Consider the following 25,620-nt stretch of genomic DNA (forward strand, 5'->3'; position numbering starts at 1 on the left):
AATGATATACAGGAAAGATGCTAAGAGAGTAGATCCTAAGAGTTCTCATCACAAGGAGAAAAAAAAATTATTTTTTCTTTGCTTCTTTTCTTTTTGTAGTAGTTATATGATATGATGAATGTTGTTAGTGGAAGCTATTGTGGTGATTATTTCACAATATATGTAAATCCAACCATTATGCTCTACTGCTTAAACCTATACAGTAATATAGTGATACAGGTTAATTATTTTTCAATAAATATGAAAAAAAAGAGGCAGTCATTTAAAAGATGGCTATCTTGAATAAACACATTACCAGCCACATGGCTAGATAAAGAGCCAGGCTGTGGCTCCCTCCCACCACACCACTCAAAGTTCCATTGTTTTAGAGGTCTTGGTTGATTTCTACTCTTTGAACTGCTTGTTTTTCTCTTCCTGTACTTTTGATTCCCACTCTTAGGGGTTTAAAAAATTTTTTTAGAGGTGGAGAGGTGCAGAAAGAGAATCTTAAGCAGGCTTCCTGCTGGGGCTTGATCTTACAACCCTGAGATCATGACCTGAGCCAAAATCAAGAGTCAGATGCTTAACCAACTGAACCACCCACGGTGTTCCAACTCACAACCCTGAGATCAAGAGTTGTGTGCTCCACTGTCAACCCAGTTAGTCTGGAGCCTCTCTATTCTTATGTTTTAAATTCACCAATAAAGAGTGAGCTTGTGAAACCCTAAGCACCCATCCTCTACCCCAATAGACGCAGACCGCCAGGCCTGAGCTATGACCTCCCTGTGTGGTCCCAGGTGTGTCATGTAATTTCCAACACTTTAAGTAATAAACCTCATCTCTTTCAAAGTCTCCTGATGGGGGCATCTTGCAATCATAAGAAGAACCACAAGGACTGGTCCAGCTGCAACATTGATTATTAATGGGCTGAGACTGGCACACAACACATACATTTTCTCATCTGCATCTTTTTCTGGACCAGTATTGCTATCTGACTTCCTAATACCCACACAGACATTTTAATACATGAGGAAGCAGGCTCAGAGAAATTAAGAGTTTTTCCTCTGTGGCTACTTAAGGATAGAGTTGGCACTGGGATCCTGGTTTCTGATCTAGCATTCTTCCACTTCTGTCAGAGAGATTCCTTCAGTATAGAGGGTTAGGAGCTAAAGGCATTTGCCCCGTCAGAAGAAATTGGGACCAATGAAGAGAGGAGCATAGGGCAGGGATTGGAGATGGACAGAAACTCTCCCTGCCATAGGTCCTATTGGCTGGAAAACTTCGTGACCCAGCAATTCCACTCCTAGATATATTCCCAAGAGGAATGAGTACATTGTGTCCACCAAAGACAGGTGCGAGAATGTTCATTGAAGCTTTATTCAGAATTACCAAAAACTAGAAACAACCCAAATGTCCATCAACAGAAGAATGGATAAACACTTTGGTACATTTCTATAATGGAATACAATTTGGCAATGAAAATGAATATACCACTGATACACACAACAACATGGATGAATCACAAAGATATTGTGCTGAGTGAAAGAAGCCAGTTTCCAAAGAATACATTCAGTATGGCCAAACCTAATCCAGGGTGACAGAAATCACATCAGTGGTTGCTTCTACTGGTTGGGGGAGACTGTTGGAAATGCTCTATATCGTGACTTGGGTCATGTTGACACATGGACATGTAACTTTACGATTTGCACACTTTACTGCATGCAAATTATACTTAAATTAAAAAAATTAAAGCTCAGATTTTTAGGAAAGGGTCAGTTGCAGAAGGAAAACAAAGTGTCTTAAAGAGCTAAGTATGGAGATGACATCCCAGGCTGCCTCCTGTGTGAGGTCACTAACTTTGTCTGAGTTGCCTGGGATTCAGATGTTTCCTAGGATAAGAGACTCTTAGTGGTAGAACTAGGAGTGCCCTGGGCAAACCGGGACAGCTGGTCACCCTGCTTCTGTGGAAGTAGGAAACAGAGGGAATTTTGGGTGTCTGGCAGACAGGCTGGACTCCCTTAGTCTCAGAGCCAAGGGACTGCCCCACAGACTCAGAGAGGATCCATCAAAAGGTCATGGTATCAGGCATTGCTGGTTGACTGCAGAAACATCAGGACTAGGGAGCCATCTTTGTTCTCTGGTTATTTTTCAGTGTTCCTGACCCTTTAAGAATAAGAAGGGGTCAGGGGTGGAGTTGGAAGGACAAGACCTCAGAGACTAAACAGAGGCAGTTTGACTGTCTAGGTTCCAAGCATCATGGCTTCTGAGCTAGGCTCTGAGGAGATTCTCACTTAGCCCTCAAATGCTGAGTCCAATACCAAAGCAATACATCAACTTTGTGCAAGGAAAGCAGAGATATGGGGACTGATCGGAGGCAGACACTATTATATCTCTTCACCTATACAGATGTTACAAGGCAGGGACTGTCCCCATCCTACTTTTGTTTGCCATAACCTGCTGTGACTTTAGCTAGAGGGGTCTTCTCCACCTTCTCAGAGCATAGGACAGATGGGCCAGAAGGGAGGGGCTCTTCTAGCTTCCCAGCTGAGGCCTGAGAAAGATTCTGACAAAGAAACTGCTAGTAGGGCTGGTCCACAGAGGGAAAACAGGAATCAGGAAGTTCTCAGAAGTTCTCATAGTGGTGCACGAAGTGGGCCTGGTCCAGCCTGTTGATGAGCTGACAGGCCTTCTCTACATTCTTGGTCATTCCTGGAGGGCCACAGCTGAACACCCCAATCTTCAGTACCTATCAAATGTGTTGAAAGGAATGGTTGCAGAGAGGAGAGGCCTGAAGGCTTAAGATGCTAACCCCCAGAAGGAAGCTGCTTCTTGAGCCTGCTGGAATGACCAAGGCATTGACCCTTAGTCCTAAAGAGGAGCCTTGAGTTGGGGGCTGCAGGGGGTCAGGTCTGAAGCCTTCCTCCAACACCTGACCCTATCCTGGGGCTGACATGGGGTGGTTCTCCATTCAGATTACAGCTGCAGGCTGCTTGAAGGCCAGGATATCCCAGCAGGGGAAAGCCAGGGTCCCAGGGCAGGTGGAGAGGGGCTGACCTGTGGGTGGACCTCCTGCAGGGACTTGAAGAATGGCTCAAAGGGAGGTCGGCCAAAGTGCGTGATGGAGCGCAGGCCCGTGAACAGACTCCGGTTCAGCACCTTCTGGAAGTGCCGCTCACAGATGTACTGGGAGATGGAGTGGAGGAGGAAGGTCACAGCCAAGCCAGGGTCAGCTCTTAGTCTAGATGGTGGCCCACCTACCTGCCCTGCCTGGCCGGCCCTGACATACCAGCATGGTGGTCCTGAGGTCAAACTTCTCAGCCAGCTGGGTGATATAGATGTGCACAGACACCAGGTCCTGGTGGTCATTCTCCTCTACCTCCCGGATGATGTCAGCCAGCCACTCAAACTGCCGCTGGGTTCGTGTCACCCAGATGAAGTAGATCTGGGGATACATGGCTGGAGCTCAGGACTCAACTCAGCTTAAGTTTCCTCCACTCCAGATGCCTTCACCTGAGAGGCTGAAAAACCTCAGACCACCCACAGACACCAAAACTCTGGCAACCCCACAAGCTTATAACCAACAGACTCCAGCAGAGGCCCTTCTGTCCATAACTCCTTCCCTCCCTCAAATGTCAGGCATGTGGATAACCATGTATGAATGACTCAGAAGCCTCAGTGCCTAGGAGCTGAGGGCTTTTCCTCATATTACTCTGCTATGATGTGGGGACACAATCAGGCAGTCTGTCTCCATTCCTTCAAAGAATGGGAGAGAGACACTCACCTTTTTACAGAGCATTTGGCTGCCCAAGGATGACTTGAAGACCAGGTCTTTGAGGATAGAGGCAAAGGGGGTGACCCCAATGCCCCCTCCCACCAGTACTGACACCTCAAACTTATGCCATTCCTGATGGCCCTCCCCAAACGGTCCATCAAGGTACAGCTGCCAACCAAAGAGAGAGAGGAGATGAGCCTGGCCTGGCCTCAGCTCTGAGGTTAGAAATGGGGATGGGGCAGGGAAAAGAAGGACATAGGAACATTCTAGCATTTTTTGAGGTACCAGCCTGCTGTTGTGCTGGCTGGAGCATCTAGTCTCAGGGTAGAGGAGGGTGGGAAGCCTTTGCCAATGCTGGATCCCCCAAAGTGATTCCCAGTGGTGGGCACCTTTGGGTATCTGGCACAGCCGTCACCCTTTGGAAGTGAGTAGGTCTCCCTGAGGCGAGTGGTCCAGGGTCCCACTGCCCGGATGTGCAGGCTGAGCGTGTCCTCATGGGGTGCAGAAGTCAGTGTGAAGGGGTGGTACTCATTGGTTCCCAGAGCCAGGCAGGCGATCCGCACCCACTGTCCTGACTTATACTCAAAGCCTTGGGGTCGCTGGAACTGCAGGTGGGTCACTCCTGGGGGTCATGAACAGGCAAGGGAAGGGATCAGAACGCTTGCTCCTAGTGCCTGAGGACTGGCAGATGTCCTGTCTTCTCCACACAACCAAGGTACGGGGAGTGGACATATGGTCTGAGCAAGTGGGGTTCCTGGAGGTGGGAGTTGGAGGATCCCTTTCTCTCTTTCCTGGGTAACCCAAGAGCTGGGTTTCTCTGCTCCTCTTTCCAGCTCCTCTCTTCTCCTCCACTCCCTATTCCCATGAAAGTCCTGGGCCCTAGACCACCTTCCTATCAGTCTACAGGTAGGGGACCTTGAGTTCCCCAAGGACCAATTCAGTGTTTACCAAACCTCCACCATCTGAGAATCAATTACTTTTGTGATGGGCCATTTCTACACACCTCTGCACTATTGTTTAATATTTTTCCTTAAATTGACTTACTTTTTTCAATTTGATTTACCTTGACAAACTTCAGATTGCTAAAATGGGTAGAAAACCAGTATCATGTGATCATGTATTCTAAATAGAAGGCAGTATATTTTATCAAATTTTTGCTGGGTACTGTTTGGTACCTGACCATAGCTGAGCTTCAGGCCCATTCTCTTTGTTTAAAAAGTTGATTTGAAGAAAAAATAAGTTGATTTGCAAGTACTGGAGAGTACAAAAGGCATACAAAGCTCCATGCTGAGGCTTTGTCCTGGAGTAATCTTAATTGACATAAAGTTGAAATGAGGTTAATTTTCTTACTATGTTAGTCCTGAAGATTATATGGTCCTACAACACCTAAAATCATCTTCTGCCAGCCTCTACAGTGATGTGAATTGCCACTTTGGCCAACACAGACTCTCAAAATGTGGGCTTATTGCCCATTTCTGAAGGGGGGATAGTTATTCTAGAAGAAGGGATGGGAGGGGTATTTATGATTCCCCAAGCCCTACCCAGGCCACACAGGAGGTAGTAGTCTGTGTTGTCCTTAAACCTCTTTGTATGCACTCTCAGATGCCTCTTCTCACAGTCTCTTCTCATTGTTTGCAAGGCCTCCTGGGCAAGCATAGCCCTTTCTGGGGCTCTGTTTGCATCAGGAAAGCCTCTTCCCCAAGAGGCTATCAGAAGCCCCCAATTGTGGTCTGGAGGCCTGGAGAGCTGTCTCCACACACCTCGTGAGTTGACTTCCAATGCTGTCCACCTGGGGTCAGGCTGGGCCTGGTACCTGAGGGCAGCAGCTCTGCCTTCACCACGCTGATCTCCACCTTCTTCCGGCTCAGGCTCACCAGCTTGTCCCCCACATAGATTAGTGCCGGGACCAGGAAGTAGACGTAGAAACGTGGCAGCTGGATCAGGCCAAAGCTGCCATGGATGATGAGCTGGAGACATGGCCAGTTAGTACAGCTCAGGCAGCCAGGCCCCCTCCCTGCACTCCCCTTGCCCAGACGCCTCCTGACCGGCCCTCGCCTGGGCTGAGTAGACAAAGCCAGTATAGACTTCAGAGGCTGGGGGCTCCGATCTCAGCCTAAGGTCTTACCCTGAGATCTGAGGTCCAATTCAGCCCGCTCCTTACCCTCATCGTGAGCACTCATCCCTGCCCCATGGCCTGTCCCTGCCCAGAGGAAGCCCTTACCAGCACGTAGAGCACGATGTAAAGGTGGTGGGTCAGCCAGAAGCCCCGGAAGCTGCGGCGCCGGAAGTGGTGGGAGGCGAAGACATACATGATGGCCAGAACCAGGAGCAAGAGCACCCCTGTCATGCCTGAGAGCAGTGGGGACTGGCTCAGAGAATACTCTCAGGACCTCAGCATGAGGTGAGAATACAATAGAGCATTGCCCCCATTCTGCCCTCCTTCTCTGACCTCCCTGGCCCAGCTTGTCTGCAGGGGCTGCAGCCAGGGCTTGAAACAGAGACTAGAAAGAAACCACGACCACTACAAACAAGCAGGTATTCATGTTAAGTGGAGATCCTGAGATAGAACCCCCACACCCTACAGACAGTCCCACTCCCTACCTGGGACTGTTTGGAAGAACCACCAGTAGAACTTTTGGGGAAGCTGGGACCTGTAGGGCAAAGATATATGGAACTTCTGTTTGGGGCAGGACTGGTTCCCCCACTGTCACCATATGACTCTGCTCCTGCTGGCCCTGACTGCTAAGGTTACTGGGCCTCCACTCAGATGGCCAGGGATCCATCTGAGGGACATGGCCTCCATAGAGCCTCCCACAGCTCTACCCTCTGTTGTCTTGGCAATTTTTCCCCCTGTGTTATCTTGAACTCTCCTACCACAGCTGACATTTGCTTCCTTGACTGCTTCATATTCTGTAAGCTCTGTGGGGGCAAGGGTGTGGCTCTGCTCATTGCTCTAATCCCTTTGCTCAAACAACGCCAGGCTGAAGTAAATACTCAATAAGTATTTGCTGAATGACTGCGTGAATTTATCCTGCCTATTCCCTGGCACCTGGATGGTCACATAAGATGTGCTCCATAAATGTCTGCCCAGTGAATGAATGATAGGCTAAGATACCAAGTTCTGTGCCAGGTACGTGTGGGGAAAGGTCTCCAATTCAACTCTCAAATGTCTTTCTGGCCTAATCATGGCCAGCTTGCTTCCAGAGCAAGGAAGTCACCTTTCAGCTTCCCCCACCAGGCTTCTCACTCTCATTCAATGAGAGAGTGGAGTTAAGTGCCATCTATTCCTTTTCCATTATACCCTTCGGCTTGCTCCTAGTGTTCCAAGGGGGAACCCTCCCCAGAACTGACCCATCATTCATGAAGATGTTGGGGAAGATGCAGGCCAGCAGGCTGAGGGGACTGACTGAGAAGATGAAGACATTGACTGCATGGCCAGCACTGTGCAAAACTGAGAGAGATCATGTCAGAGATGTCACTCGGGGCCGACTCTTCCTCTTACCCGAGGGACTGTTTCCCTCCCAGCTAGACCCAGGGGGTTGCAACAAGGGAAGGGGGGATGCCCAGGAGCCACGGACTGGCCAGGACAACAGCAGCCATGGCGATCCAGCGATGGAAGTCCACGGCGGCATCGAAGGGCACATAGAGGTTGAGGAAGGTCTCTCGCAGGAAGGTGATGAGGTTGCGGCACATGGTGAGCAGGATGTAGGAGAACATGAAGGAGATGCTGGCGGCTGTGCCCCGGGACAGGATGATGCCCACAAAGGTAGTCTCTGCGATGCCCGAGGATGGCGAGGCAAAGGCATAATCTGGGCAGGGGTGGGGGGGGGATCAGCAGGGCACAGAGGCTGGGGTCAGACACCTGGGCTCTCCACATCTCCCTCCCCACTGCCCATAACCTGGAGCTCTCACAGTAGGCACGCTCTGCAAACAGGCCGGCACAGATGGCTGAGAAGATCACAACGCATATGATGTGCCGCCGGTAGTTCTCCACGAAGCGCTTGTACTGCCGCAGCTTCTGAGCCAGGAGGCCCCGCTGCATCTTCTCCTTCAGTGCCTCCGTGTACAGCCGGGGTGTGGGCCCCACCACCCTGCAGCCATGGGAGGCGGCTAGCCCTAAGACCAGGGCACCCCAGCCTCCCCTAAATGCCATCCCACAAAGGAGACCTAGTGACCTGGCAGGGCTCAGGATGGGCCAGAACAGATGAAGGAAGCAGCTTATGGGAAGTTAACTCCTACCCTCCTCCAACTTTTACCTAATATTTATTTGCTCCATCTACTCACTCTTCTGTCTTCCCACTGCTTCACCTTATCTTCCTCCTGCTCATTCTGTCCTTCCCTCCTGCTGTTCCCACCCCCCACCGCCCCTGGCCTTGCTGCTGTGCTTTACTGCCATCTCTGTATTGTATCTGAGGGCCAGGTCTCTTGTCTGAGGACTAGGGTGCAAAGGCCGGAAGATGTTGAAGGATCATTAGACTCTGTGGCCCACGAGTCATGTCAGGGACACGTGGAAGGAGATACATGATGGTTCCTTGTGTATCCAGGAAGGGTGGACAGGGCCCAGAGACTTTGAGACTTTTCCCCATGCTTCCTTGGACCCAGGGGTCTGGAAAATACTCACTTTTTGCCAAACCTCTTCTTCAGCCCAGGGCCTCCCAGCTCTGGGGCTTCTGAGGCAGAGAACTCCAAGTCCTGGGAACAGGAGCTGAGAAACGGAAAATGGGGCTTGTTCTCCCCTTGTCTCTGTGGCCAGGAGAAGAACCACCAGACCAGAATTTCAGGAGATGGGGATGGATCCTGGGACCCATCCCTGCCCACAGAAGTCGCCTGTAAAACTGGGCAGAGAGAAGCCAGGCAGGAGATACAAGGCAGAATGAATAAAAGATTCTGTTGCTGAGAAGGATTCTGTCCTGGAGGGGCAGGGAGAGAGCCAGGCTCCTGAGCCACATGGGGACATGGGGTGGGAGAAGCACTGGAATTTGGACCAGGATCATTCATGTACTAGGAACTTCTTTCAGAGGGCAAATAGCTGATTCCAGGGACTGACTCAGCCAGCACTACTTCCTTCATTTCTCTTCAGGGAACCTGGCTGAGGGGACCTGCCAATGCTCCATTCCTGCTCACCGTTTCCCAGGAGTTCGAGTGATGAATGAGACTCGGCAGCTGATGTTTGTTTTAAAGATGTCTCCAACACCTGAAGAGAAGAACGAGAGTCTTCTCCAGGAAGGATACCACAGCACTTGCCAGAGACTTGATCATGTTCTCATCTCTCGTTCCAGTCTTATTCCCCTCACTACCCACCCTGAGTACCCATTGGACACAAGGCAGCCACTGCTAGACAAGGTGGTGACTTGGTACCATTAGAGAAGGAGACCACCGCATCCTTTGTATAAAGAAAATAATGCCTCTTCATCTGACTAGATACACCCCAGGCCCATGTGCATGAGCTTAGTGAGTGGCATGTAGGCTAGATTTCAGCCCACCCCCTGATGTCTCAGTAGGCATCTTTGTGCAGTGAACAGATTGCACAGCTGAATGTGACACCCTTGATTACATGTATCTGGCTCTATACTAGGCACAAAAGACTTGGGGAGAAATAAAACCTGGGTGATCCTATCCACCAGTAATTCTCATTTTGAAGGAACATCCCTCCCTGACTCCTACCATTTCTTACATACTCACACACCTCCACCTCACCTCTGACGCAGAGCTGCGTACGGCGGAGCTCACTGTCATGATCCCGCAGCATGAAGTGGAAGTCCTCCCACGTCAGTTCCTCCTTGTCCTGGAAGCCTGACTCCCGGAACATGGACTCTACCACCTCAGTCAGCTGGGCCTTGGACAGACAGTTGTTGGAGATCTCGATGAAGGACCTGGAGGAGGAGGAAAGACAGAGCAGCCTGTCATCCAGCAAGGTCAGGTTCAGGCAGGTGCAGGGTGGGGCGGGCCCTAGATGATCTAATGTGGTTACCAGTGACCCGGGAAATGGCACTGAGAAAGTGTTCATCCAGCCTGCAGCTAACATGAAGCTGGGTGGGGTGGCCAAGGGTTTGAAATTGAAAGTGACCTTGACCAGTTAGAGAAAGCAGCCCTCAAACAAGGGGGCATTGAAAGGTAGGATGAGGGATCCCTGGGTGGCGCAGCGGTTTGGCGCCTGCCTTTGGCCCAGGGCGCGATCCTGGAGACCCGGGATCGAATCCCACGTCGGGCTCCCGGTACATGGAGCCTGCTTCTCCCTCTGCCTGTGTCTCTGCCTCTCTTTCTCTCTCTCTGTGACTATCATAAATAAATAAAAATTAAAAAAAAAAAGAAAGGTAGGATGAATGTCCACTTAGGGTAGGGACACATCCAGATGGGCCACAGGCTTCTCATGTGGCAGGCTCTCTGCCCACTCTCCTGTGTTAACGCATCCCATGCCACCGCTGGCCTCCCCCTTTCACAGTCCAGTGGGGGCATAGACAGCCCGTGTGGGGGGGGGAGGGGAGGAGATATAGCTACATTGGCTGTGCTTCCTTGTGGCAGCACTTCAGGGTACAGAGAGGAGTGTCTACACACCCCATCTGATATAGCACCCAGAGTGACAGAGGCAGTGGCCACACTCTTTTCTCAGGCTGTGCTTTGGGACAAAAACAAAACAAGCATGCACATTTATGTGAGTCCAATAGAAAGATACCTTTGTGAGCATGGCAAAGCAAGCACATTAGAAAAACACATCATCCAAATGAGACTGAGCAGGATTCACAACTGAGTACAGGCGAAGAAGGTGGATGCTCTGTCCTGGGAGACAGGGACCTTCTCCTAGATTCCCTAAAGCCTCACCCAGGCCTGGGCCTGCAATGGCACACCCAGGGAGGGATGGACAGCAATCAGCTTCACCCTAGCCTTTAAAGATTGATTGGATTGATTTGAGAGAGAGCTAGTAGGGGGAAGGGCAGAGGGAGAAGGAGAGACAGAATCTTCCAGCAGACTCCCTGCTGTGCAGGGAGCCTGACTCAGGGCTCAGTCCCATGACCCTGAGATCAGTACCTGAGCCGAAATCAAGAGTCCGATGCTTAACTGACTGAGCCACCCAGGCAGCCTCACCCTAGCCTTTTAGACACCCATGTCCAGTTGTGGTATCTGGGCTATAAGAGGAATGCAGCAGTGAGGGGGAATGCTGAAAGCAAATGGAAAGGCTTAAGGTAGAAAAGATAAAAGACTCTGCACTGTTTTATGCATTCTATTTATTCATTTACTCATCTACTCCACCCAATTAAGATTATATTGAATACCTGCTATGTGCTCATCACAGTGCAGAAGAGGTGGAGTCAGTGGGAAACAAAAGAGAAATAAGAACTCTGTCCTTATGGAGCTGAAGGGGACTGTGTTACTGAAACAGTGTCTTAAAGAATAAGAAGTCTATGCATTCAAAACTGGTCTTTAGCAGCACACCACAACCAGAAATAGCTTAAGAAGCAGGAAGAAAGGAGGGCTAGATTATAGAAGAACTTCCCATGTTTCTCCTCCTGCATGTCATGGTGATTAATATCGGAAGAGTGACCAAGATCATCCATCCTCCATCCATTATTTCACAACGTAAAGCACAGTGTTATGGTATGCAAGAGTTTACAAAGATCCAAAGGCATCCAAAAGGGGCTAGTAGACATTTGTTATTGGTCATGTGGGTTCGGTTGTCATTGTTTGTTTGTTTGTTTGTTTGTTTGTTTGTTTTTAGCTGGGGAAGGAGAACTTTCTGGCTGGTATAGACAGTGCAGATAATAGACCCTCCTGGAGGCAGAGGCCTGGCCAGATACACTTATGAGGCTGGATGCTCTGAGAGCCTAGGACGCAGTAGCTAAGCCACCTCTCAAAACAGATGGTCACATAGCCTCCTCACCCACCCTCCTCTGAATTGACGTGTTTTCCTGTTTCAAATAGCAGGGAGTCTCAGAACTGGAAGGGCCCACACTGTACCGCATCATGGTGAAAAACTCATCCTTGGAGAGGAAGCCGTTTGCATCAAGGTCATACATGGTGAACATCAGGCGAGACTTGTCCTCTGGGGAGCCTGGAAAGAGAAAGGGGGATGCAGATCACTTCTGTGCTGAAAGATTGCTGGTTCCTGGAATGGCCCACCCTCCCTCTACCTTTCATAAAGACCACCAGGATGTCCAGAAACTCCCGGAAGGACAGGTAGCCATTGCCATCTTTGTCAGCCAGAGAGAACATGGACTCCACAAACATGTCCTGGGGCTTAAGGCCCAGGGACTCGGCAAACTCAGCTCTGCTCAGCTCGCAAGTCAGGGCCTCCCGCACCTTCTGTGATGAGTTCAGGGGCAGGGTCCCTGCATCTGCCTGGTCGATGTCCAGCACCTGTATTTGGGCAGCAGAGGGAGAGAGATAAGGAGATGAGGCCTGGGCTGGATGCAGTTCAGTGACCCTTTATATCTCCCCAAAGCCCAACTCAGAAAGGGTGAGCCCTAGTGACTACTCCTGGCCCTTAGTTATACTTCTGTCTTGGACTTCTGCTCTCCTGTTGAGGGGGTGACTCATATCTCTAGCAACTAGCCCATCTTCTCCTTGGACCCAAGATCTGGGAGCTTTACACAGTAGGGATGGGATGATGTTAGGTCTGTAGCGGGGCAAGGGGGGAATGAGAAAGGGCAAAGTTTGGGATGTAAAATGCAAAATGAAAGAGCCTATACTGGGGACAGAAGAGGAATAGACAAGGGTGGACAGGCAGGAAGAGGCTAGAGATATGTTCTCTTATCTTGCCTGATTTGGTCTCTACCCATCATACAAAAATTTTAAAAGTCATATATGTGTAACTACCATTTGTTAAATGCCTACAATGTACCAAGCACTTGGATAAAACACTATACACAGAACAGTGTTTTTCAAAATGTAAAGCCCCCTGGAGGGCTTCTGGGCCCCAACCACAGAGTTTCTGATTTACTAGATTTGATGGGGAGGTTTTAGATTTCTAACAAATTCCCAAGTAAGGTGGCTGCTGCTGGCCCAGGGGCCACACTTTGAGAACCACTAATGTAGACTATCTTACTGAAGTGTCACAACAACCCAAGGTGATGGATCCTATCTTAATCATTGTTTTATAGATGAGGAAATGGAGATACAGAGCAGAGACGATGGGACTAGCCCAAGGTCAGGCAGGGAATGAGTGGCAAAGCTACAATCCAGTCAAAAGTGTCTGTCTCCAGCCCAGAGAGCAGAAGCTTAGTTTACCCCATGTAGGGTCCTGTCCAGCCCAGCTTCCCTCCAACCCCTGGGCCAGGTCCTGTCTCCAAAAGATACAGCTATGGCACCTGGGCAAACAGGTATCTGAAGAAGATCTCCAGGATTCGGCCCCGCTGCTGCTTGGTCACAGCTCTTCTGAACAGCTCATTCTCTCTCATCTCAGCCACGTCAAGGCCCAGAGCCCATTGCACACAGAAGTCCTGCAGATGCTGCACAAAGGTGCCCCGCTCTTCCTCAGAGTTAAACAGCAGCACCTGGGTAGAAGGAAGCCCGTGTCAGTGCTCAGAGCTCCAGCTCTGGTCCAGTCTCCCCTCAAAAGGACCTTGAGTTTAGGGAAGGGGAGAAAAGCTGCCCCCCGCCAATCCATCCAAGCTGGAACCCAGTGAGTAGACCAAGGGGGTCAGAGGGAGGGTCATGTTGAGTGTGGGCTTTCCCCAGCATTGCCTTCACAAGGGAGCTCTGTAGCTGGGGAGAGGGCAAGCTGACAGGACTTGCTCTGAGAGGGGAGATACATAAATTAGCTTTCCAGGTAGGGGAGGCAGGAGGGGCCATACCAGGTCATACTCCTTGGGGATCTTGAGCAGCAGGGTATGGCGTCCACGGTTGCTGGACAGTATGAGGTTGACCTGCTGGGGGTGCTGCAGCTGGACAGTGCGGAGCACAGACAGCTGTCTGTCCAGGACCTGCAGTCGCCTGTCTGGGAGCAGCTGGATGGTGATGGGATAGCTTTTCTCCCTGGGGCCTGGCCACTCCATCGCTGGGTAAGGGACAATTGGGCAGAGCGTTCAACAGAGGTACCCAGGCCCCTAACCTCAAGCCAATTCCACTCTACCAGTCTGAGCAGGCACCCCAAAGCCTGGCTTTAACCTCATATCTGTAACCTGGTTTTTCTCCCAGGGCCCCCAATCTGGCCCCCACTCCCGTCTCTCCCCTCAGCCTCATCTCACCTGGCACACCATCTTTGGCTGCTTCTTTCTTCACACTCTCTTTGCCTTTCTTCTGTAGCCTTTTGCGCTCTCGGCCTCGGAAATGGGCCACCACCCCAGAGATAAGCAGGCTCACTGAAAAGGATCAGAAGGAACCAGTGGGGAAAGGGCCCTTTGCCCACAGCTTCACTGAAGGTTCTGCTCTTGCCCCTCCCTTCACAAGGTCCCTTGCACCTGGCTTCAACTGCAGCGAGAAGCTAGTCCCACAGACCAGCACATTATGAGGGGCAGGGACAATCAGAGGGCAGGGCAACAGCCAGGAGAAAAGAGGTGGGTGAGGGTGTGAAGGGCTCACCTAATGGAAGACAGCAGAGGGCCACAATGGTGATGCCAAAACCAGGACCGCTGCCCTCAAAGTAGTCAAACACCGTTAGGGGTACACATTGGGGCAAGCCTTGAGTCGTGAGCTGCCGAGGCTGAGGGCAGGGGGCACCTAAGGGAAAGGATACAGAAGATCTCAAAGTCTGAGCATCTCACTCATTGGTCAGGTATTCTTCTCTCTCCTGTAAAGAACCAGGTACCCTTCTCCTTCCCAGGCCCACCTCTCTGGAGCTTGTTCCCCTCAAAAAGTCTCCTTCCATATCCTGTTCTCAGCATCCATCCCAGCCTGACCACGGACTGCAGCCTACAAACCAGTCTAGTCCCTACGAGGGGAGGCAGCCTAATGCAGGCCTCCCAGTGCAGTCACCCTAATGCAGGCTTCCCTAATACAGAGGGACTTCCTGGCATCTGGCTCCCTGGACAGGACCAAAGTGATTCCCCCTCCATGCTTAGTCCTTTCTCTGGTTGCCATTCACTATGTTCTCCCAGGCCACCCACCGTCATGCCAGATAAAAACATTGGGTTGTAGAGCACTGTGGTTCACGTTAGTAACAGCCACCAGCACGTCCCAAAAAGTGGTGTTTTTTATTTCCGCAATTTCCTCTTTGGAGAATAGCCTGTTGGAGAAAGCCAGGAATTGTTGGCATGGGAAGGGGCTGCCAGCCTCCAGCAATCTCGGATCCAGTGACCCAGATGAGGAAAAAGACCCAGAAAGTCTGGGGGGAAGGGTGAGGCCAGCTGGGAATCAAAGGCCCTTGAAGCTGTTGACATTACACACAGAGGTCCTGGGGCTCAGGCCAAGGTAGAGTCTGAGGAAGGTGCGCCGGCAGACCTTACCCATTCCTGGTGTTCTCAAACCAATAGCGGTCACCATCCCGCAGCCTCATAAACTGGTCGAGGATGATGGCACTGAAGAGGGGCCCGGGGTCCCCATGGCTCTCCAGGAGCCCCCCAGGGAGCAGCTCCAGCCTGGTCATGTCCTGGTTGTACAGGGCAGCTGTGGCCTCCAGCACCTGGGGCATCACAGTAAGTGAGGAGTATGTGTGTGCACACACACGCATGTTTGTGTTAGGAAGGGCAGCCACTGTTGCTCCATCCTTCAAACACAGGACTCCCTCAGCTTTCTAGCTTGTTGCTCAGGCCTGAGAGAGTCTCCTCTTCCTAGACAGCCCCTCTCAAGAGTGGCAAGTCTGATGGAGGGACAAACGTGTCTCCACCCATGGTGAGACTGCTGTGAGGTGCCTGAGGACCATATCCACTACCCAGACTATCTGGCCCCAACAATGAGCAGTTTCAAGGTCACCCAATTCATGAGGAGGGCACCAGCAAGAATAGGACAATGGCACCCATTATAGGCCAGCCTGCAGGAATGGTACAATGTAGTGGTGAGGAACATAGAACACACTCTAGAATCAGAGGGCTGAATTTAAATCCTGTCTCTATGACTGACTTACCAACTATGTCATTGGTAAAATAAGGGTAATGATAGTATCTACCCTATAATATTCTTTTTTTTTCTTTTTTTTTTCTTCTTTAGTCAAGTGCAGCAGTGAGAAGGGTACCCTATAATATTCCTGATATAGATTAAATGAGTTACATACGTACAGGTCTTAAAACAAGAAAGTTTTAGCTGCCATTGCCATCATTAGTATTTCTCACCTGGGCATCCACATTGGGGTTGATATGACTCCAGTTTCTGGGAATCTCCAACCCCAAAGCCATCAGGGCTTGGGTATAGCTGGGCAGCCCCATATCTCGGCCACGTTGGATACTGCTGGCCACATAGTCTGTGCGGGAGAACTTGCCAGAGCCAGGCCAGTAGTCTGAGAAGGAGGGAGGACCAGGCTATAGGCTGAATCCTCCTGACCCTTTTTTGTCCAGCAGCCTTACTTTAGGCTGTTGGCACTACCCATCCCCAGCACTCCCAATATATGGGCCCATATCAACCTTGCCTCCATGTGGGGTCAATGTTACCATGTATGATAGGAGGCAATTTTTCTGGCAAGAATCTTCCTCTGGGACTCAAGACTGTTCTAGTCACCAAGTAGTATATTCCCTGTCCTTTACCTCCTTAATGTCATGAAAGGGCTGGATGAAAACCTTTAGAGACCTAAGCACCAAGGAGTTTGTGCTGGCACCCCTCCTCCCACACTTAAGCATAGGTAAGTTAGAATAAAAACTACACTAAGCTCAAATTAAGCAAAAAAAACAAACAGAATAAAAGCTTTTTTCTTCTATTTGCAGTGTGTGTATCTGTGTTCCCACATTGTAGGTATTCTAGGGTCTGCCTGTTGATTCATCCAGAAGGATCCCCAGGCTCCCGGGCCTCTGGGCCCTTCTCCCCTCTGGCTCTTGAGCTCACCCCTCAAATCTTCAACCACTATCCTGTCCTCCAGCTCTGAAATCTGAGAGGCCATTCCCAGCAGGAGCTGATCCACCGCCTGGGCACTGTTCAGGTTGGCGTTCTGGAAATAAACAACACATTCAAGATAGGCTCTTGGGCCTCTCCCCAAAGCCTGGCTCTTGTCACCCTGAACCACTGCAGTACCTCAGGACAAAGAGCCCTTGGCCCATCCTAGACTCTTTTGAGCTGTTGTCCCCAGATAATTTTCTCCCTACTACCTGGAGCAACAACACCCGAGAAAGGGAATGGTTGCTTTTCCCAGCATGTGTGTCCAGGCTGACACTGAGCCACCTTCCCATGACCCAGACCCCAGGCTGACCTCCCGAAGCCAGTAGCTGTTGCAGACCCTGAGAGCTGGGGAGCTGCCAAAATCCTTGGTCAGGACCATCTGGAAATGACAACTGGCATTTCTGAAATGGAGAATCGAGGATGAGATGAGAAATCAGGGAAAAAGCTGAGATGAGGTTGAGTGGGATGAGAGACTCAGAGGGGTATGGCCAGGACTGAGGACTGAAACTCTTTGAACATAGCAGAGATGTGGCAATGTGTGTGGATGGAAGGTATGGGTTGTTCTTTGCCCACCTACAGTGGTAAGGGCAGGGAATGAGAGTAACCCAACTGCTGGACAAATCCTGCTCTCAGCAACCAAAGTTCAGCCATTAGGAGGGATTGTTAAGATTGAAACTCCTACCCCAGGGTCCTTTTAAGGATTCCAAATTCTGCTTCTCTTCCCCATTAAACTGTGGAGTTGTATAAAAGGTGCCAGGTCCCTGAGGAGCCTTGATTCTTCACCTCTGCCAGCATTCTACACCTCTCCCACTGAGAGCCCCTCCCTCACCTCATGTAGACGCCAGGGGGCACCATGGTGGAGAAGAACTGCTCAGAGGCCACCAGGAACTCTGGGGAGATGCTGGGGTCCAAGAAAGGATGATACCCTGCCCCATATGGTAATAAGAGAAATAGACTCTTTATCACATTGTGCCATACATGCACTTACCCTATGGATCCTATGGATCCTGGCCACCCCCGCCCCCGGCCACTGCTCCTCCCCCATAATCCCGGTATCTTCACCCAACTCCTTTACCTGTATATTTTGGGAGTGTTTTCTGCAGGAAGCTGGGCAGCCACTCATAGAGAGCAATGTTCTGAGGATCAAGAGAGGGCAAAAGGGAGGCAAGTGTTGGAGCAGTCTCGCTGGAGGGACCTGAGCCCAAGGAAGCCTTAGGTGGGAGATGAGGGCCCGGCAGGGGCAGTCAGTCATAAGGGAGGCAAGTCAAACGGGACAGGTGTGGAGGCCTGTCCCCCCACTAGGAACACGGGATGGGAGCAGGGACCACTAGCTAAGAACCACAGCCAAGTCTCATGTAGCATAGCCCTTTGCGGGCCCCTCCTCCTTGGGGTCCATTCCCAGATGCTAGCTCCAGTTCTGGGGAGCAGTGTCCTCCTGGAAAGGGGCGTTTCTGGGGGCTGCTCATGCGAGGAATGAGGGCCCCGCGGGGCACGGTGGGGGTGGGGTGGGGGGGCAGGAGGGGGACAAGGGGAGGGCGTGTGACGGACCTGGTAGGTGGCAATGACCCTCTTGCGCGCGTGCTGGAACAGCTCCTCGTCCCCCCAGTGCGGGTGCTGGCGGGCCAGCCGCTGCGCGCACAGGTTGTGGTAGCGGAACCACAGCAGGCCCAGCGCCTGCAGGAAGGGGTCGCGGTTCCCTCGCTCCGCCCCGAAGGCTGCACGCCACGCAGGGCCGCAGGGGAGGAGGAGATGGGCGGCGGTGTGACCACGGGGAGTGCCGCCCGGCCGCCCCCAGCCCGCGCCCGCGCCCCGCGCCCCGCGCCCGCGCCCGCGCCCGCGCCCCGCGGCCTCACCGTACAGGCCCCCGGGCCCGCGCTGGCCGCTGGCGGGGTCGGGCGCGCTCCACATGAGCAGGGGCGGTTGCGCGTTCCGGGGGAAGGCGGGGTCGGGCCCCGACGCCAGCTGCCCCCCGGAGAAGCTCCGCAGTGCGTCGCTCCAGGAGTGCGAGGAGCCATAGATGGCGCTGCCGTCCAGCCAGCCCGTCACGTCGTTGGTCTGCGGGGGCACCGGGAGGCTGAGCCGGGCTGGCGGAGGCGGGTGTCCGCGGAGGCGGGTGTCCGCTGTGGGAGCCTCTCCTGCCTCCTGCCCCGCCGCGCACCCGGACCGGACCCGGGAGCCCGCCTGCCTCGTCTCACCAGGTCCCGGGGGTTACTGGGGCTCTGTCCGCTCTCGGGGTCCCAGCGGCTCCTCTGGAAGGGGAGGACCACGTCCCCGCGCCCGCTGGGGTCGAACACCGGGTCCCCGGGCGGGATGCGGATGTTGAGGAACTCGGCTGGGCAGCCGGGTGTCTCCACGCTCACCAGGTCCGAGAGCACGTGGTAGCCTGTTGGCAAGGGGGCCAAACTGATGGGAATGGCCATTCCCCTTGGGCAGCGAGTTTCTCTAGGTTTCTTAAGAGTCAAAAGACATGTTGGAGTGCAAGCTCTGCCACCAGCTCCGGGTCTTTTTTTTTTTTTTTCTAATGTTCAGAGTGGGGATATAGTTTCCCCTCCACCCACCTCATAACATTGTTGCAGCAATCAAAATAATACGAGTGTAAGGGCTCCCCAAACTAATTCCCATCCCCCAACAGATTTTGCCTCCCCCTTTCTCTTCGCAGGAAAGAGGATATAATCATACTGGCAGGAGAGCGGTGGCGGAGGACTCAGCTCCTAGGAGGTATAATGGCGGTCCAGGGACACTCCCAGGTTTGGAGCAAGGGGTAAGAGAAAGATCAGAAAAGCAAATATCCCTGAGTCGAGACACTCCCAAATCCCTCTGAGATAGAAAGGTTGGGGGTGCTGCTCAGTGCGGAGGAGGAGGTGGTGCCTGGGAGGCTTGGGTCCGTCCCCTGCGCTCTTGCAGAGGGCCACCGGGCCCCTCTCCCCAGGCGCTGAGCTAAGCGACTGATCGCCCCCGTGTTCTCCCACTTTGCTCTCACCAAAGAAGACCCCCAGCACGGTGCGGTTGCGCAGGGATGCCTGCCCGGCCGGGCCCCGCGTGGCGGCGTCGCTGAGGAGGCGCGGGTTGGGCAGCAGGGGCTCCCCCAGAGCCTGGTAAACGCCGTCCGCGTAATTGGCCGGCACACGGCGCTGCAGTCGGAAGCCTGTGCGAAGCGGGGAGCGGAGCTCTGACAGCGCACTCCGTCCCCAACAAGCCCTCAAACCTCTCCCTACACCTACGTCCGATCCGCATCCTCCCTGACGAGACCCTCCTTCCCGGGGTCTCCTGGTCCCTGGAGTGCGTGAGAGTTCCGGGCGCAGACAGCGAGGGGGCGGGGTGCGGCTGGCGGCGCGCTCCCCGCATCTCCGCGCGGGGTCTCCCGCCGCCCCGCCCTCCACTAGCCGTCCCCCTAACCCCCTCCACCCTCACCCCCACCCCGGACCATGCGACTCACCCGCTGCGCCCAGCTCGTGATGCCTCAGGTTGTTGAACCAGCCGTCGTAGCGCTGCACTTCCCAGGACAGTGCGGGTGAGCCCTGGCCGCCTGGGGGTCAGAGAGTGGTCCGCTCAGCGCTAGCCTCCCTGCGACCACGACCACCCCGGGACGCGGCGGCCTCGCCCGTGCTTCTCCCGCTCACTGAGCGCCCCCAACCTTACCCAAGAGGCAACACCTGAGCGGCTTTGAAGCTGCCCTGGGATATTTCCCATCCCGCTCCGTGTGATTTGACGGATCTTGTAGCTTGCCTGCATCTGTTCCTCCCGGTCCTCAGGAGGTACGGGGTGACATCCCGAAGCGAGGGGCGCCGGATACTTACCCGCGGGATCCAGGGATGCAGTCAGCAGAGCTCCCAGGAGCACCACTGCCTCTGGCCTTGCACAGAGCATGCTGAACCCGCTGCCTGGGAGGTGGGAGGTGAAAAGTGAGGGACGAGGAGCTAGTGTCCCCATGCCTGCAGCCCACACTGGGGAGGAGGCGCCTCATGTTTCCACTTCTGGAGCAAAGCTTTTAGAAGCATCACCAAAGATCCACACCTGCATGCCACTCTTTTCAGGATACCTGGTAAGCACTGACACTGGGTCCCCACTTTCTACCTGGTGGAAGAACTAACAGTGGCCAAAGGAACCCCCCTGGCCACTAGTCCTCTGAGGTTTGTCAGTCCCAGGCAGAACTTTACATCCAGCCTGGCAGCCACCTGCCCGCATCTCCACCCCCACCGGACAACCTCCAGTCTCCATCCCCAAGCCCTCTGTAACTGCTTCTCCTAGAGGAGGCATGGAAGGGAAAGCCCTTAGTGAGCTGGGAACCCATGATCTGCAGCCCCTCCTACTCTGCAGTGAATGCCTGTGCATGGACAAGAGGGATGGAAAGATCAAGCCCCAAACTCCTGTCCAACCTCTGGTTTAGGAACCCCATCTGGGGTCAGAAGTTTTTCTTTCCTCTCAGAATCTTTGCTTCTCTGCTCTCCTCCCAACCTCCATCTTCCCAACACAGTACCACCACCCCTGCCCCTCCCAACACTGAAGATCCTTTGCCTCCCCAGCAGCAATCTTACCCTCTTCTCTGGATCCTCTAAGGCTAGCTGCCCTGGTGTCCACTTGAGTCAGATCAGTGCCAAGAGTCTGCATCTGGACAGGAAGCTCACCCTCTTGCAGTGATGGTAGGGCTCCCCTCATTTGCATAGCAGCCTCCACCCCTTATTTGCAGGATTTCTTCCCAACCCCACCCAGCTGCCAAGCCCAGACAATGGCCCAGCCAGCTGCCCTGGCTACTATAAAAGGGCTCCAGGTCCTGCACCGCTTACAAACACTGAGTGGACCACAGAGCTGCGAAAGTAACTGGCTATTGCCAGTGAGAAATAATTCCTCTCTCCTGCCTACCCGACCCCTCCTGGGGCCAACCCAGAGCACTTGAAGGCAGCCAGCCACTCTGCTTCCTTAGGGGTGAGTTGAGGAGCTCAGACTTGACCAGCCCATTGAGTCCTGTCCAAGAACACAGGAGACTGGGTAAAGAGAACTGGGATCCGGGCTCGGTTGCCAGGTTCTCACTTTTCCCTCTCCACCAGACCCAGCCTGGCCTGGTTGCAGCATGACTCTGTGGAATGGCGAGCTGTCTTTCTACCCCCAACCCCGGCATGCCCCTGGCTTCAGCGTCCCATTGCTCATCGTCATTCTGGTGTTCTTGGCCTTGGCTGCCAGCTTCCTGCTCATCTTGCCTGGGATCCGTGGTCACTCGGTAAGGAGATGCTAGATGCTAGGGCCTGAGGGTCATGGGCAGCTTGTCGCTGGAAGACATAGGACAGGTAATACTGTAATAAGGGCCTCCATGAATAGTCAGATGAAATGCTGAACCAGAGGAACATAGGTGGAGCAGACCCAGAAATCTGGTGCAGCAGGCACTGCGCCGCCCCCCCCATGCACCGCTGCCCAAAGACTGAGAGAGGTTGAGGCCCTGTACAAGACATTCTAGAGACTGATCCCACCTGGATCATTCAGGAGGCTGCTACAGAGAGTGGGTGCCCAGTCCAGGAATCCTGGGGTTACTTCTAGTCTTCACATGCTGCTGGAGTCTCCCTCCTCTCCTCAGACTGTGGCTGCACTCCAGTTTCAGCCTCCAAGTACTGACCAGTGGACCAAAAGGATAGAAACCAGTGGCTGAGACTGCTGTGTTTCACTGGTGTGCTGGGTTAAAATGCATGTGTATGGGCTCTCCCATCCTAGGAACTCAGGGACTCCCATGCAGGATTCAAAGTCGTAGCAGACTAGCAGGTAGTTTTTGTTGGACTCCCCCTTCTCCTAGAACATAAGTTGTTTTTCAAGTCTAGGAGTATCTAGCCTTCTTGAGTCTTGCTCTGTATTGGTTTCCTTGGGAAACTGGTGCAACTAGGAGTATCTGAGAGGCTGCATTCCCTCCTTCTCTACTTGGCAACAGGACCCTGAGGGGGCCCTCTCCTGGGGTAGGTGACCTCAGCCTGCCAAGCACTTCTGGACTTACTGAGCCTCGCCATAGTAGTGACTCAAGTAGCTGGCAAGACCAGGACCAGGAGCCAGATCCGGGAGGGGGGGCGGGGGGAGGCTGGTGGGAGTGAAGGTGATGGGACAACACCAGGCAGAGAGCCAGATTGCAGAGTGGACTGGGAAATGGGGTAGGGAGGCAGAAGTGCACGGCTAGAAAACTTTGGAAATGCCAGTGGCCCAGAGGGACTTGCACAGAAAGCAAGACTGTAGCTTCAAAACATCAGGAATGTGACTAGGAAAAGGGTGTGGGGCAGGAGAGGACAGTTGCAAGGGCACTAAAGATCTAGGTGGCATGGGGTCAAGGGAAGTCTTGGGGACTCTAGTTGGGCAGTTACCAGGCCTGACAGAGGTTCCTGTTCCTGCAGCGCTGGTTCTGGCTGGTGAGAGTTCTTCTCAGTCTGTTCATAGGCGCAGAAATTGTGGGTGAGTGTGCTGTGCAGTGGATCAGGAGAGGACCTGGGGTGAGGATGGAGGTGGGTGGAGGGCACCTAGGGAAATGGAGATTTGGGGTTTGTTTTCCACTCTCTCTTCCCATTCTTTGGCTCTTTCTAGTGGCCACTCTTCCACCCTTACAGTGTCTACCACCTTGGACCCCTAGAGCCCCCATCTCTCTGTACAGTGTCCTGTCTGCCCTCCCACTCTGCAATTTCCTTGTCCTCAATTCTCTCCCTAACCCCCCCCCCACAGCCGTGAACTTCAGCGCACAGTGGTCAGTGGGAGGGATTAACACCAACACATCCTACAAGGCGTTCAGTGCAGCGCGAGTCAGCGCTCACCTTGGTCTGCACATCGGCCTGGAGGGGATTAATATCACACTCACAGGTGGGGGCTTGAACTTCTGGAGTAGCAGATGGGGTGGTTGGGGGAGTGCGGCAGGGGCAGCCAGAGGAAATCTCAGACCCCACAGGCTTGAATAGTTTTTGAATGGTTTCCTTTTTTTTTTTTTTTTTTTTTTGTTAAGCTTTTATTTATTTATTCATGAGAGACACAGAGAGAGGGGCAGACACAGGCAGAGGGAGAGGCAGGCTCCATGCTCCCCTGATCCCGGGATCACACCTTGGGCCAAAGGCAGACACCCAACCGCCGAGCCACCCGGGCATTCCCTTGAATAGTTTTTAGTCCTCATGCATCCGTGTTTTCTCCAACCGCTGCCGAACCCATTTCTCCGCACACCCTCCCCCGTCCCATCCGTATTAGCTTAGCTGCGGTCCCGGATGGTGCGACCTCCCTGACCGCGGCCGCCCTCCCCTCGCAGGGACCCCAGTGCACCAGCTGAACGAGACCATCGACTACAACGAGCACTTCAAGTGGCGTCTGGGTGAGAACTACGCCGAGGAGTACTGGGAGGCCCTGGAGAAGGGGCTGCCCGATCCAGTTCTCTACCTGGCGGAGAAGTTCACCCCGAGCAGCCCCTGCGGGCTGTACCGCCAGTACCGCCTGGCCGGCCACTTTGCCTCCGCCGCGCTGTGGTGAGCCTGGAGGCCCGGCCCGCGGGAGTGAGCGCGCGGGGGCGGGGCGGGGCGGGGCGGGGCGGGGCGTGGGAGCCGAGGGCGCGCGGGCGGAGAATCGCCGCCTCTTGGGCCCGCGCAGACCGTCGTAACCCAGGGAGACCCCGGAGGGCTCCGCGGCGCCCTCGCCGTCCCAGCCCCTGTGGTTGTGGGGTCGGGACCCGGAGGGGGCGAGGCCGGGCAGCCAGTCACGGTGCGGCGCCCCCTCCGCAGGGTGGCGTTCTGCTTCTGGCTCCTCTCCAACGCGCTGCTCTCCATGCCCGTCCCGCTCCACGGAGGCCTGGCGCTCCTGACCGCCGGCGCCTTCGCGCTCTTCTCTACCTTCGCCTTCGCTTCCATCTCCAGCGTGCCGCTCTGCCCGCTCCGCCTCGGCTCCTCCACGCTCACCACTCACTACGGCGCCGCCTTCTGGGTCACCCTGGCCACGGGTGAGGACCGAGGGGGCGGATCCCGGGAGGCCAGGGGAGGGGACGGGACTCCTACCGAGGTGCGCTTTCCCCGTTTACAAAATGAGTCCACATATGTCATCTAATTTGCTCCTCTTAATAGTTCCTACAAGCAGGCACTGTTATACCCATTTTCCAGAGGAGGCCAGGGGCTTCTGAAGGGCGCTTGCCCCAGTTAGCACATGAACTCGTGTATCACGCACGTAATCCATATTAGAGGTCTTTCTGCTGCATGTGCTGGGGGAGGAAATGCAAGGTGTAGCTCCCAGGAGATGGAAGCGGGCTGGCCAGGTTCTGGCCTGCAGACCTGACTACCCTGTTTCTTTCTGTCGGGGTCACCGCAGGCATCCTGTGCCTCCTCCTCGGAGTGGCCGTGGTGAGTCTCCACTACTCTCGGCCCAGCGCTCTTCGCACCTTCTTGGACCAAAGTGTCAAGAACTACGGTAGCCAGGTGAAAGGGAGCTTGCCTCTCATCCTCAACAACCCACTACATAAGCAATTTGGAGCCCTGGACTTAACGACCAGTACTAACCTTTGAGGGAGACTCAACTTCGGACTTCTCCCGGCCTCGGGCCCCCTGCAAACCCGGTAGCAATACCTGCTGGGCTCTGGCCAGAAGAGCATGAGGACAGTCACTGCGCGGCAGGCTGGGCGCAGGGAAAAGCAGGCGGCCTCAGACATGCCGCTCTCCTGTGCCCTGAGAATGGTCTCCCAGGGCGAGCTGTAAATAATTTTTTTAAGACTTGTTTCTGTTACATTCCATGGCTTTTCCAGGCTTGGGAAATATGAGTCGTCAGCCTACTTCCCTGGGTTGGAAGCAGTCGCTCAGCCTTGCCACAGGCTCTGGGAGAGGGGCGCCCTCTAGTGAGCCCAAAGGGAACCCACAGGAGTCAGCATCTTCTAGAGCTGCTCCAGAAGGATCCTAGGTAGCAGTAAGGAGGCAGGTCACCCTCCCACTGGTCCA

General features: G+C 53.7%; 2 protein-coding genes across 2 annotated transcripts; one reads left to right on the top strand and one right to left on the bottom strand.

Moving 5' to 3' along the window:
- Positions 1-1,465: 1,465 nt before the first annotated feature.
- DUOX2 (dual oxidase 2) lies at positions 1,466-20,642 on the bottom strand. The gene is made up of 33 exons (XM_055316754.1): positions 20,503-20,642; positions 20,142-20,231; positions 19,686-19,850; positions 18,901-19,088; positions 18,559-18,760; positions 18,254-18,420; positions 17,781-17,841; positions 17,535-17,631; positions 17,016-17,106; positions 16,655-16,757; positions 15,952-16,115; positions 15,130-15,305; positions 14,791-14,909; positions 14,267-14,404; positions 13,933-14,046; positions 13,540-13,742; positions 13,054-13,239; positions 11,878-12,103; positions 11,705-11,798; positions 9,449-9,624; positions 8,876-8,945; positions 8,373-8,456; positions 7,664-7,842; positions 7,330-7,560; positions 7,103-7,202; positions 6,353-6,402; positions 5,973-6,100; positions 5,565-5,718; positions 4,141-4,373; positions 3,761-3,919; positions 3,266-3,421; positions 3,034-3,162; positions 1,466-2,725 (listed from the first exon to the last, which is right to left on the bottom strand). The coding sequence occupies exons 1-33, from the start codon at positions 20,633-20,635 to the stop codon at positions 2,603-2,605; spliced, it is 4,689 nt and encodes a 1,562-aa protein (XP_055172729.1). The 5' UTR covers positions 20,636-20,642; the 3' UTR covers positions 1,466-2,602.
- An 868-nt stretch (positions 20,643-21,510) lies between these two features.
- Positions 21,511-25,593, top strand: DUOXA2 (dual oxidase maturation factor 2). The gene is made up of 6 exons (XM_055316852.1): positions 21,511-21,920; positions 23,068-23,125; positions 23,390-23,524; positions 23,958-24,171; positions 24,424-24,638; positions 25,001-25,593. Exons 1-6 carry the CDS (start codon positions 21,774-21,776, stop codon positions 25,192-25,194), a joined length of 963 nt encoding a protein of 320 aa, XP_055172827.1. The 5' UTR covers positions 21,511-21,773; the 3' UTR covers positions 25,195-25,593.
- The last annotated feature ends 27 nt before the right edge of the window (positions 25,594-25,620 follow it).

Source organism: Nyctereutes procyonoides, unplaced genomic scaffold, assembly GCF_905146905.1.
Source record: "Nyctereutes procyonoides isolate TBG_1078 unplaced genomic scaffold, NYPRO_anot_genome, whole genome shotgun sequence".
Taxonomy (NCBI): domain Eukaryota; kingdom Metazoa; phylum Chordata; class Mammalia; order Carnivora; family Canidae; genus Nyctereutes; species Nyctereutes procyonoides.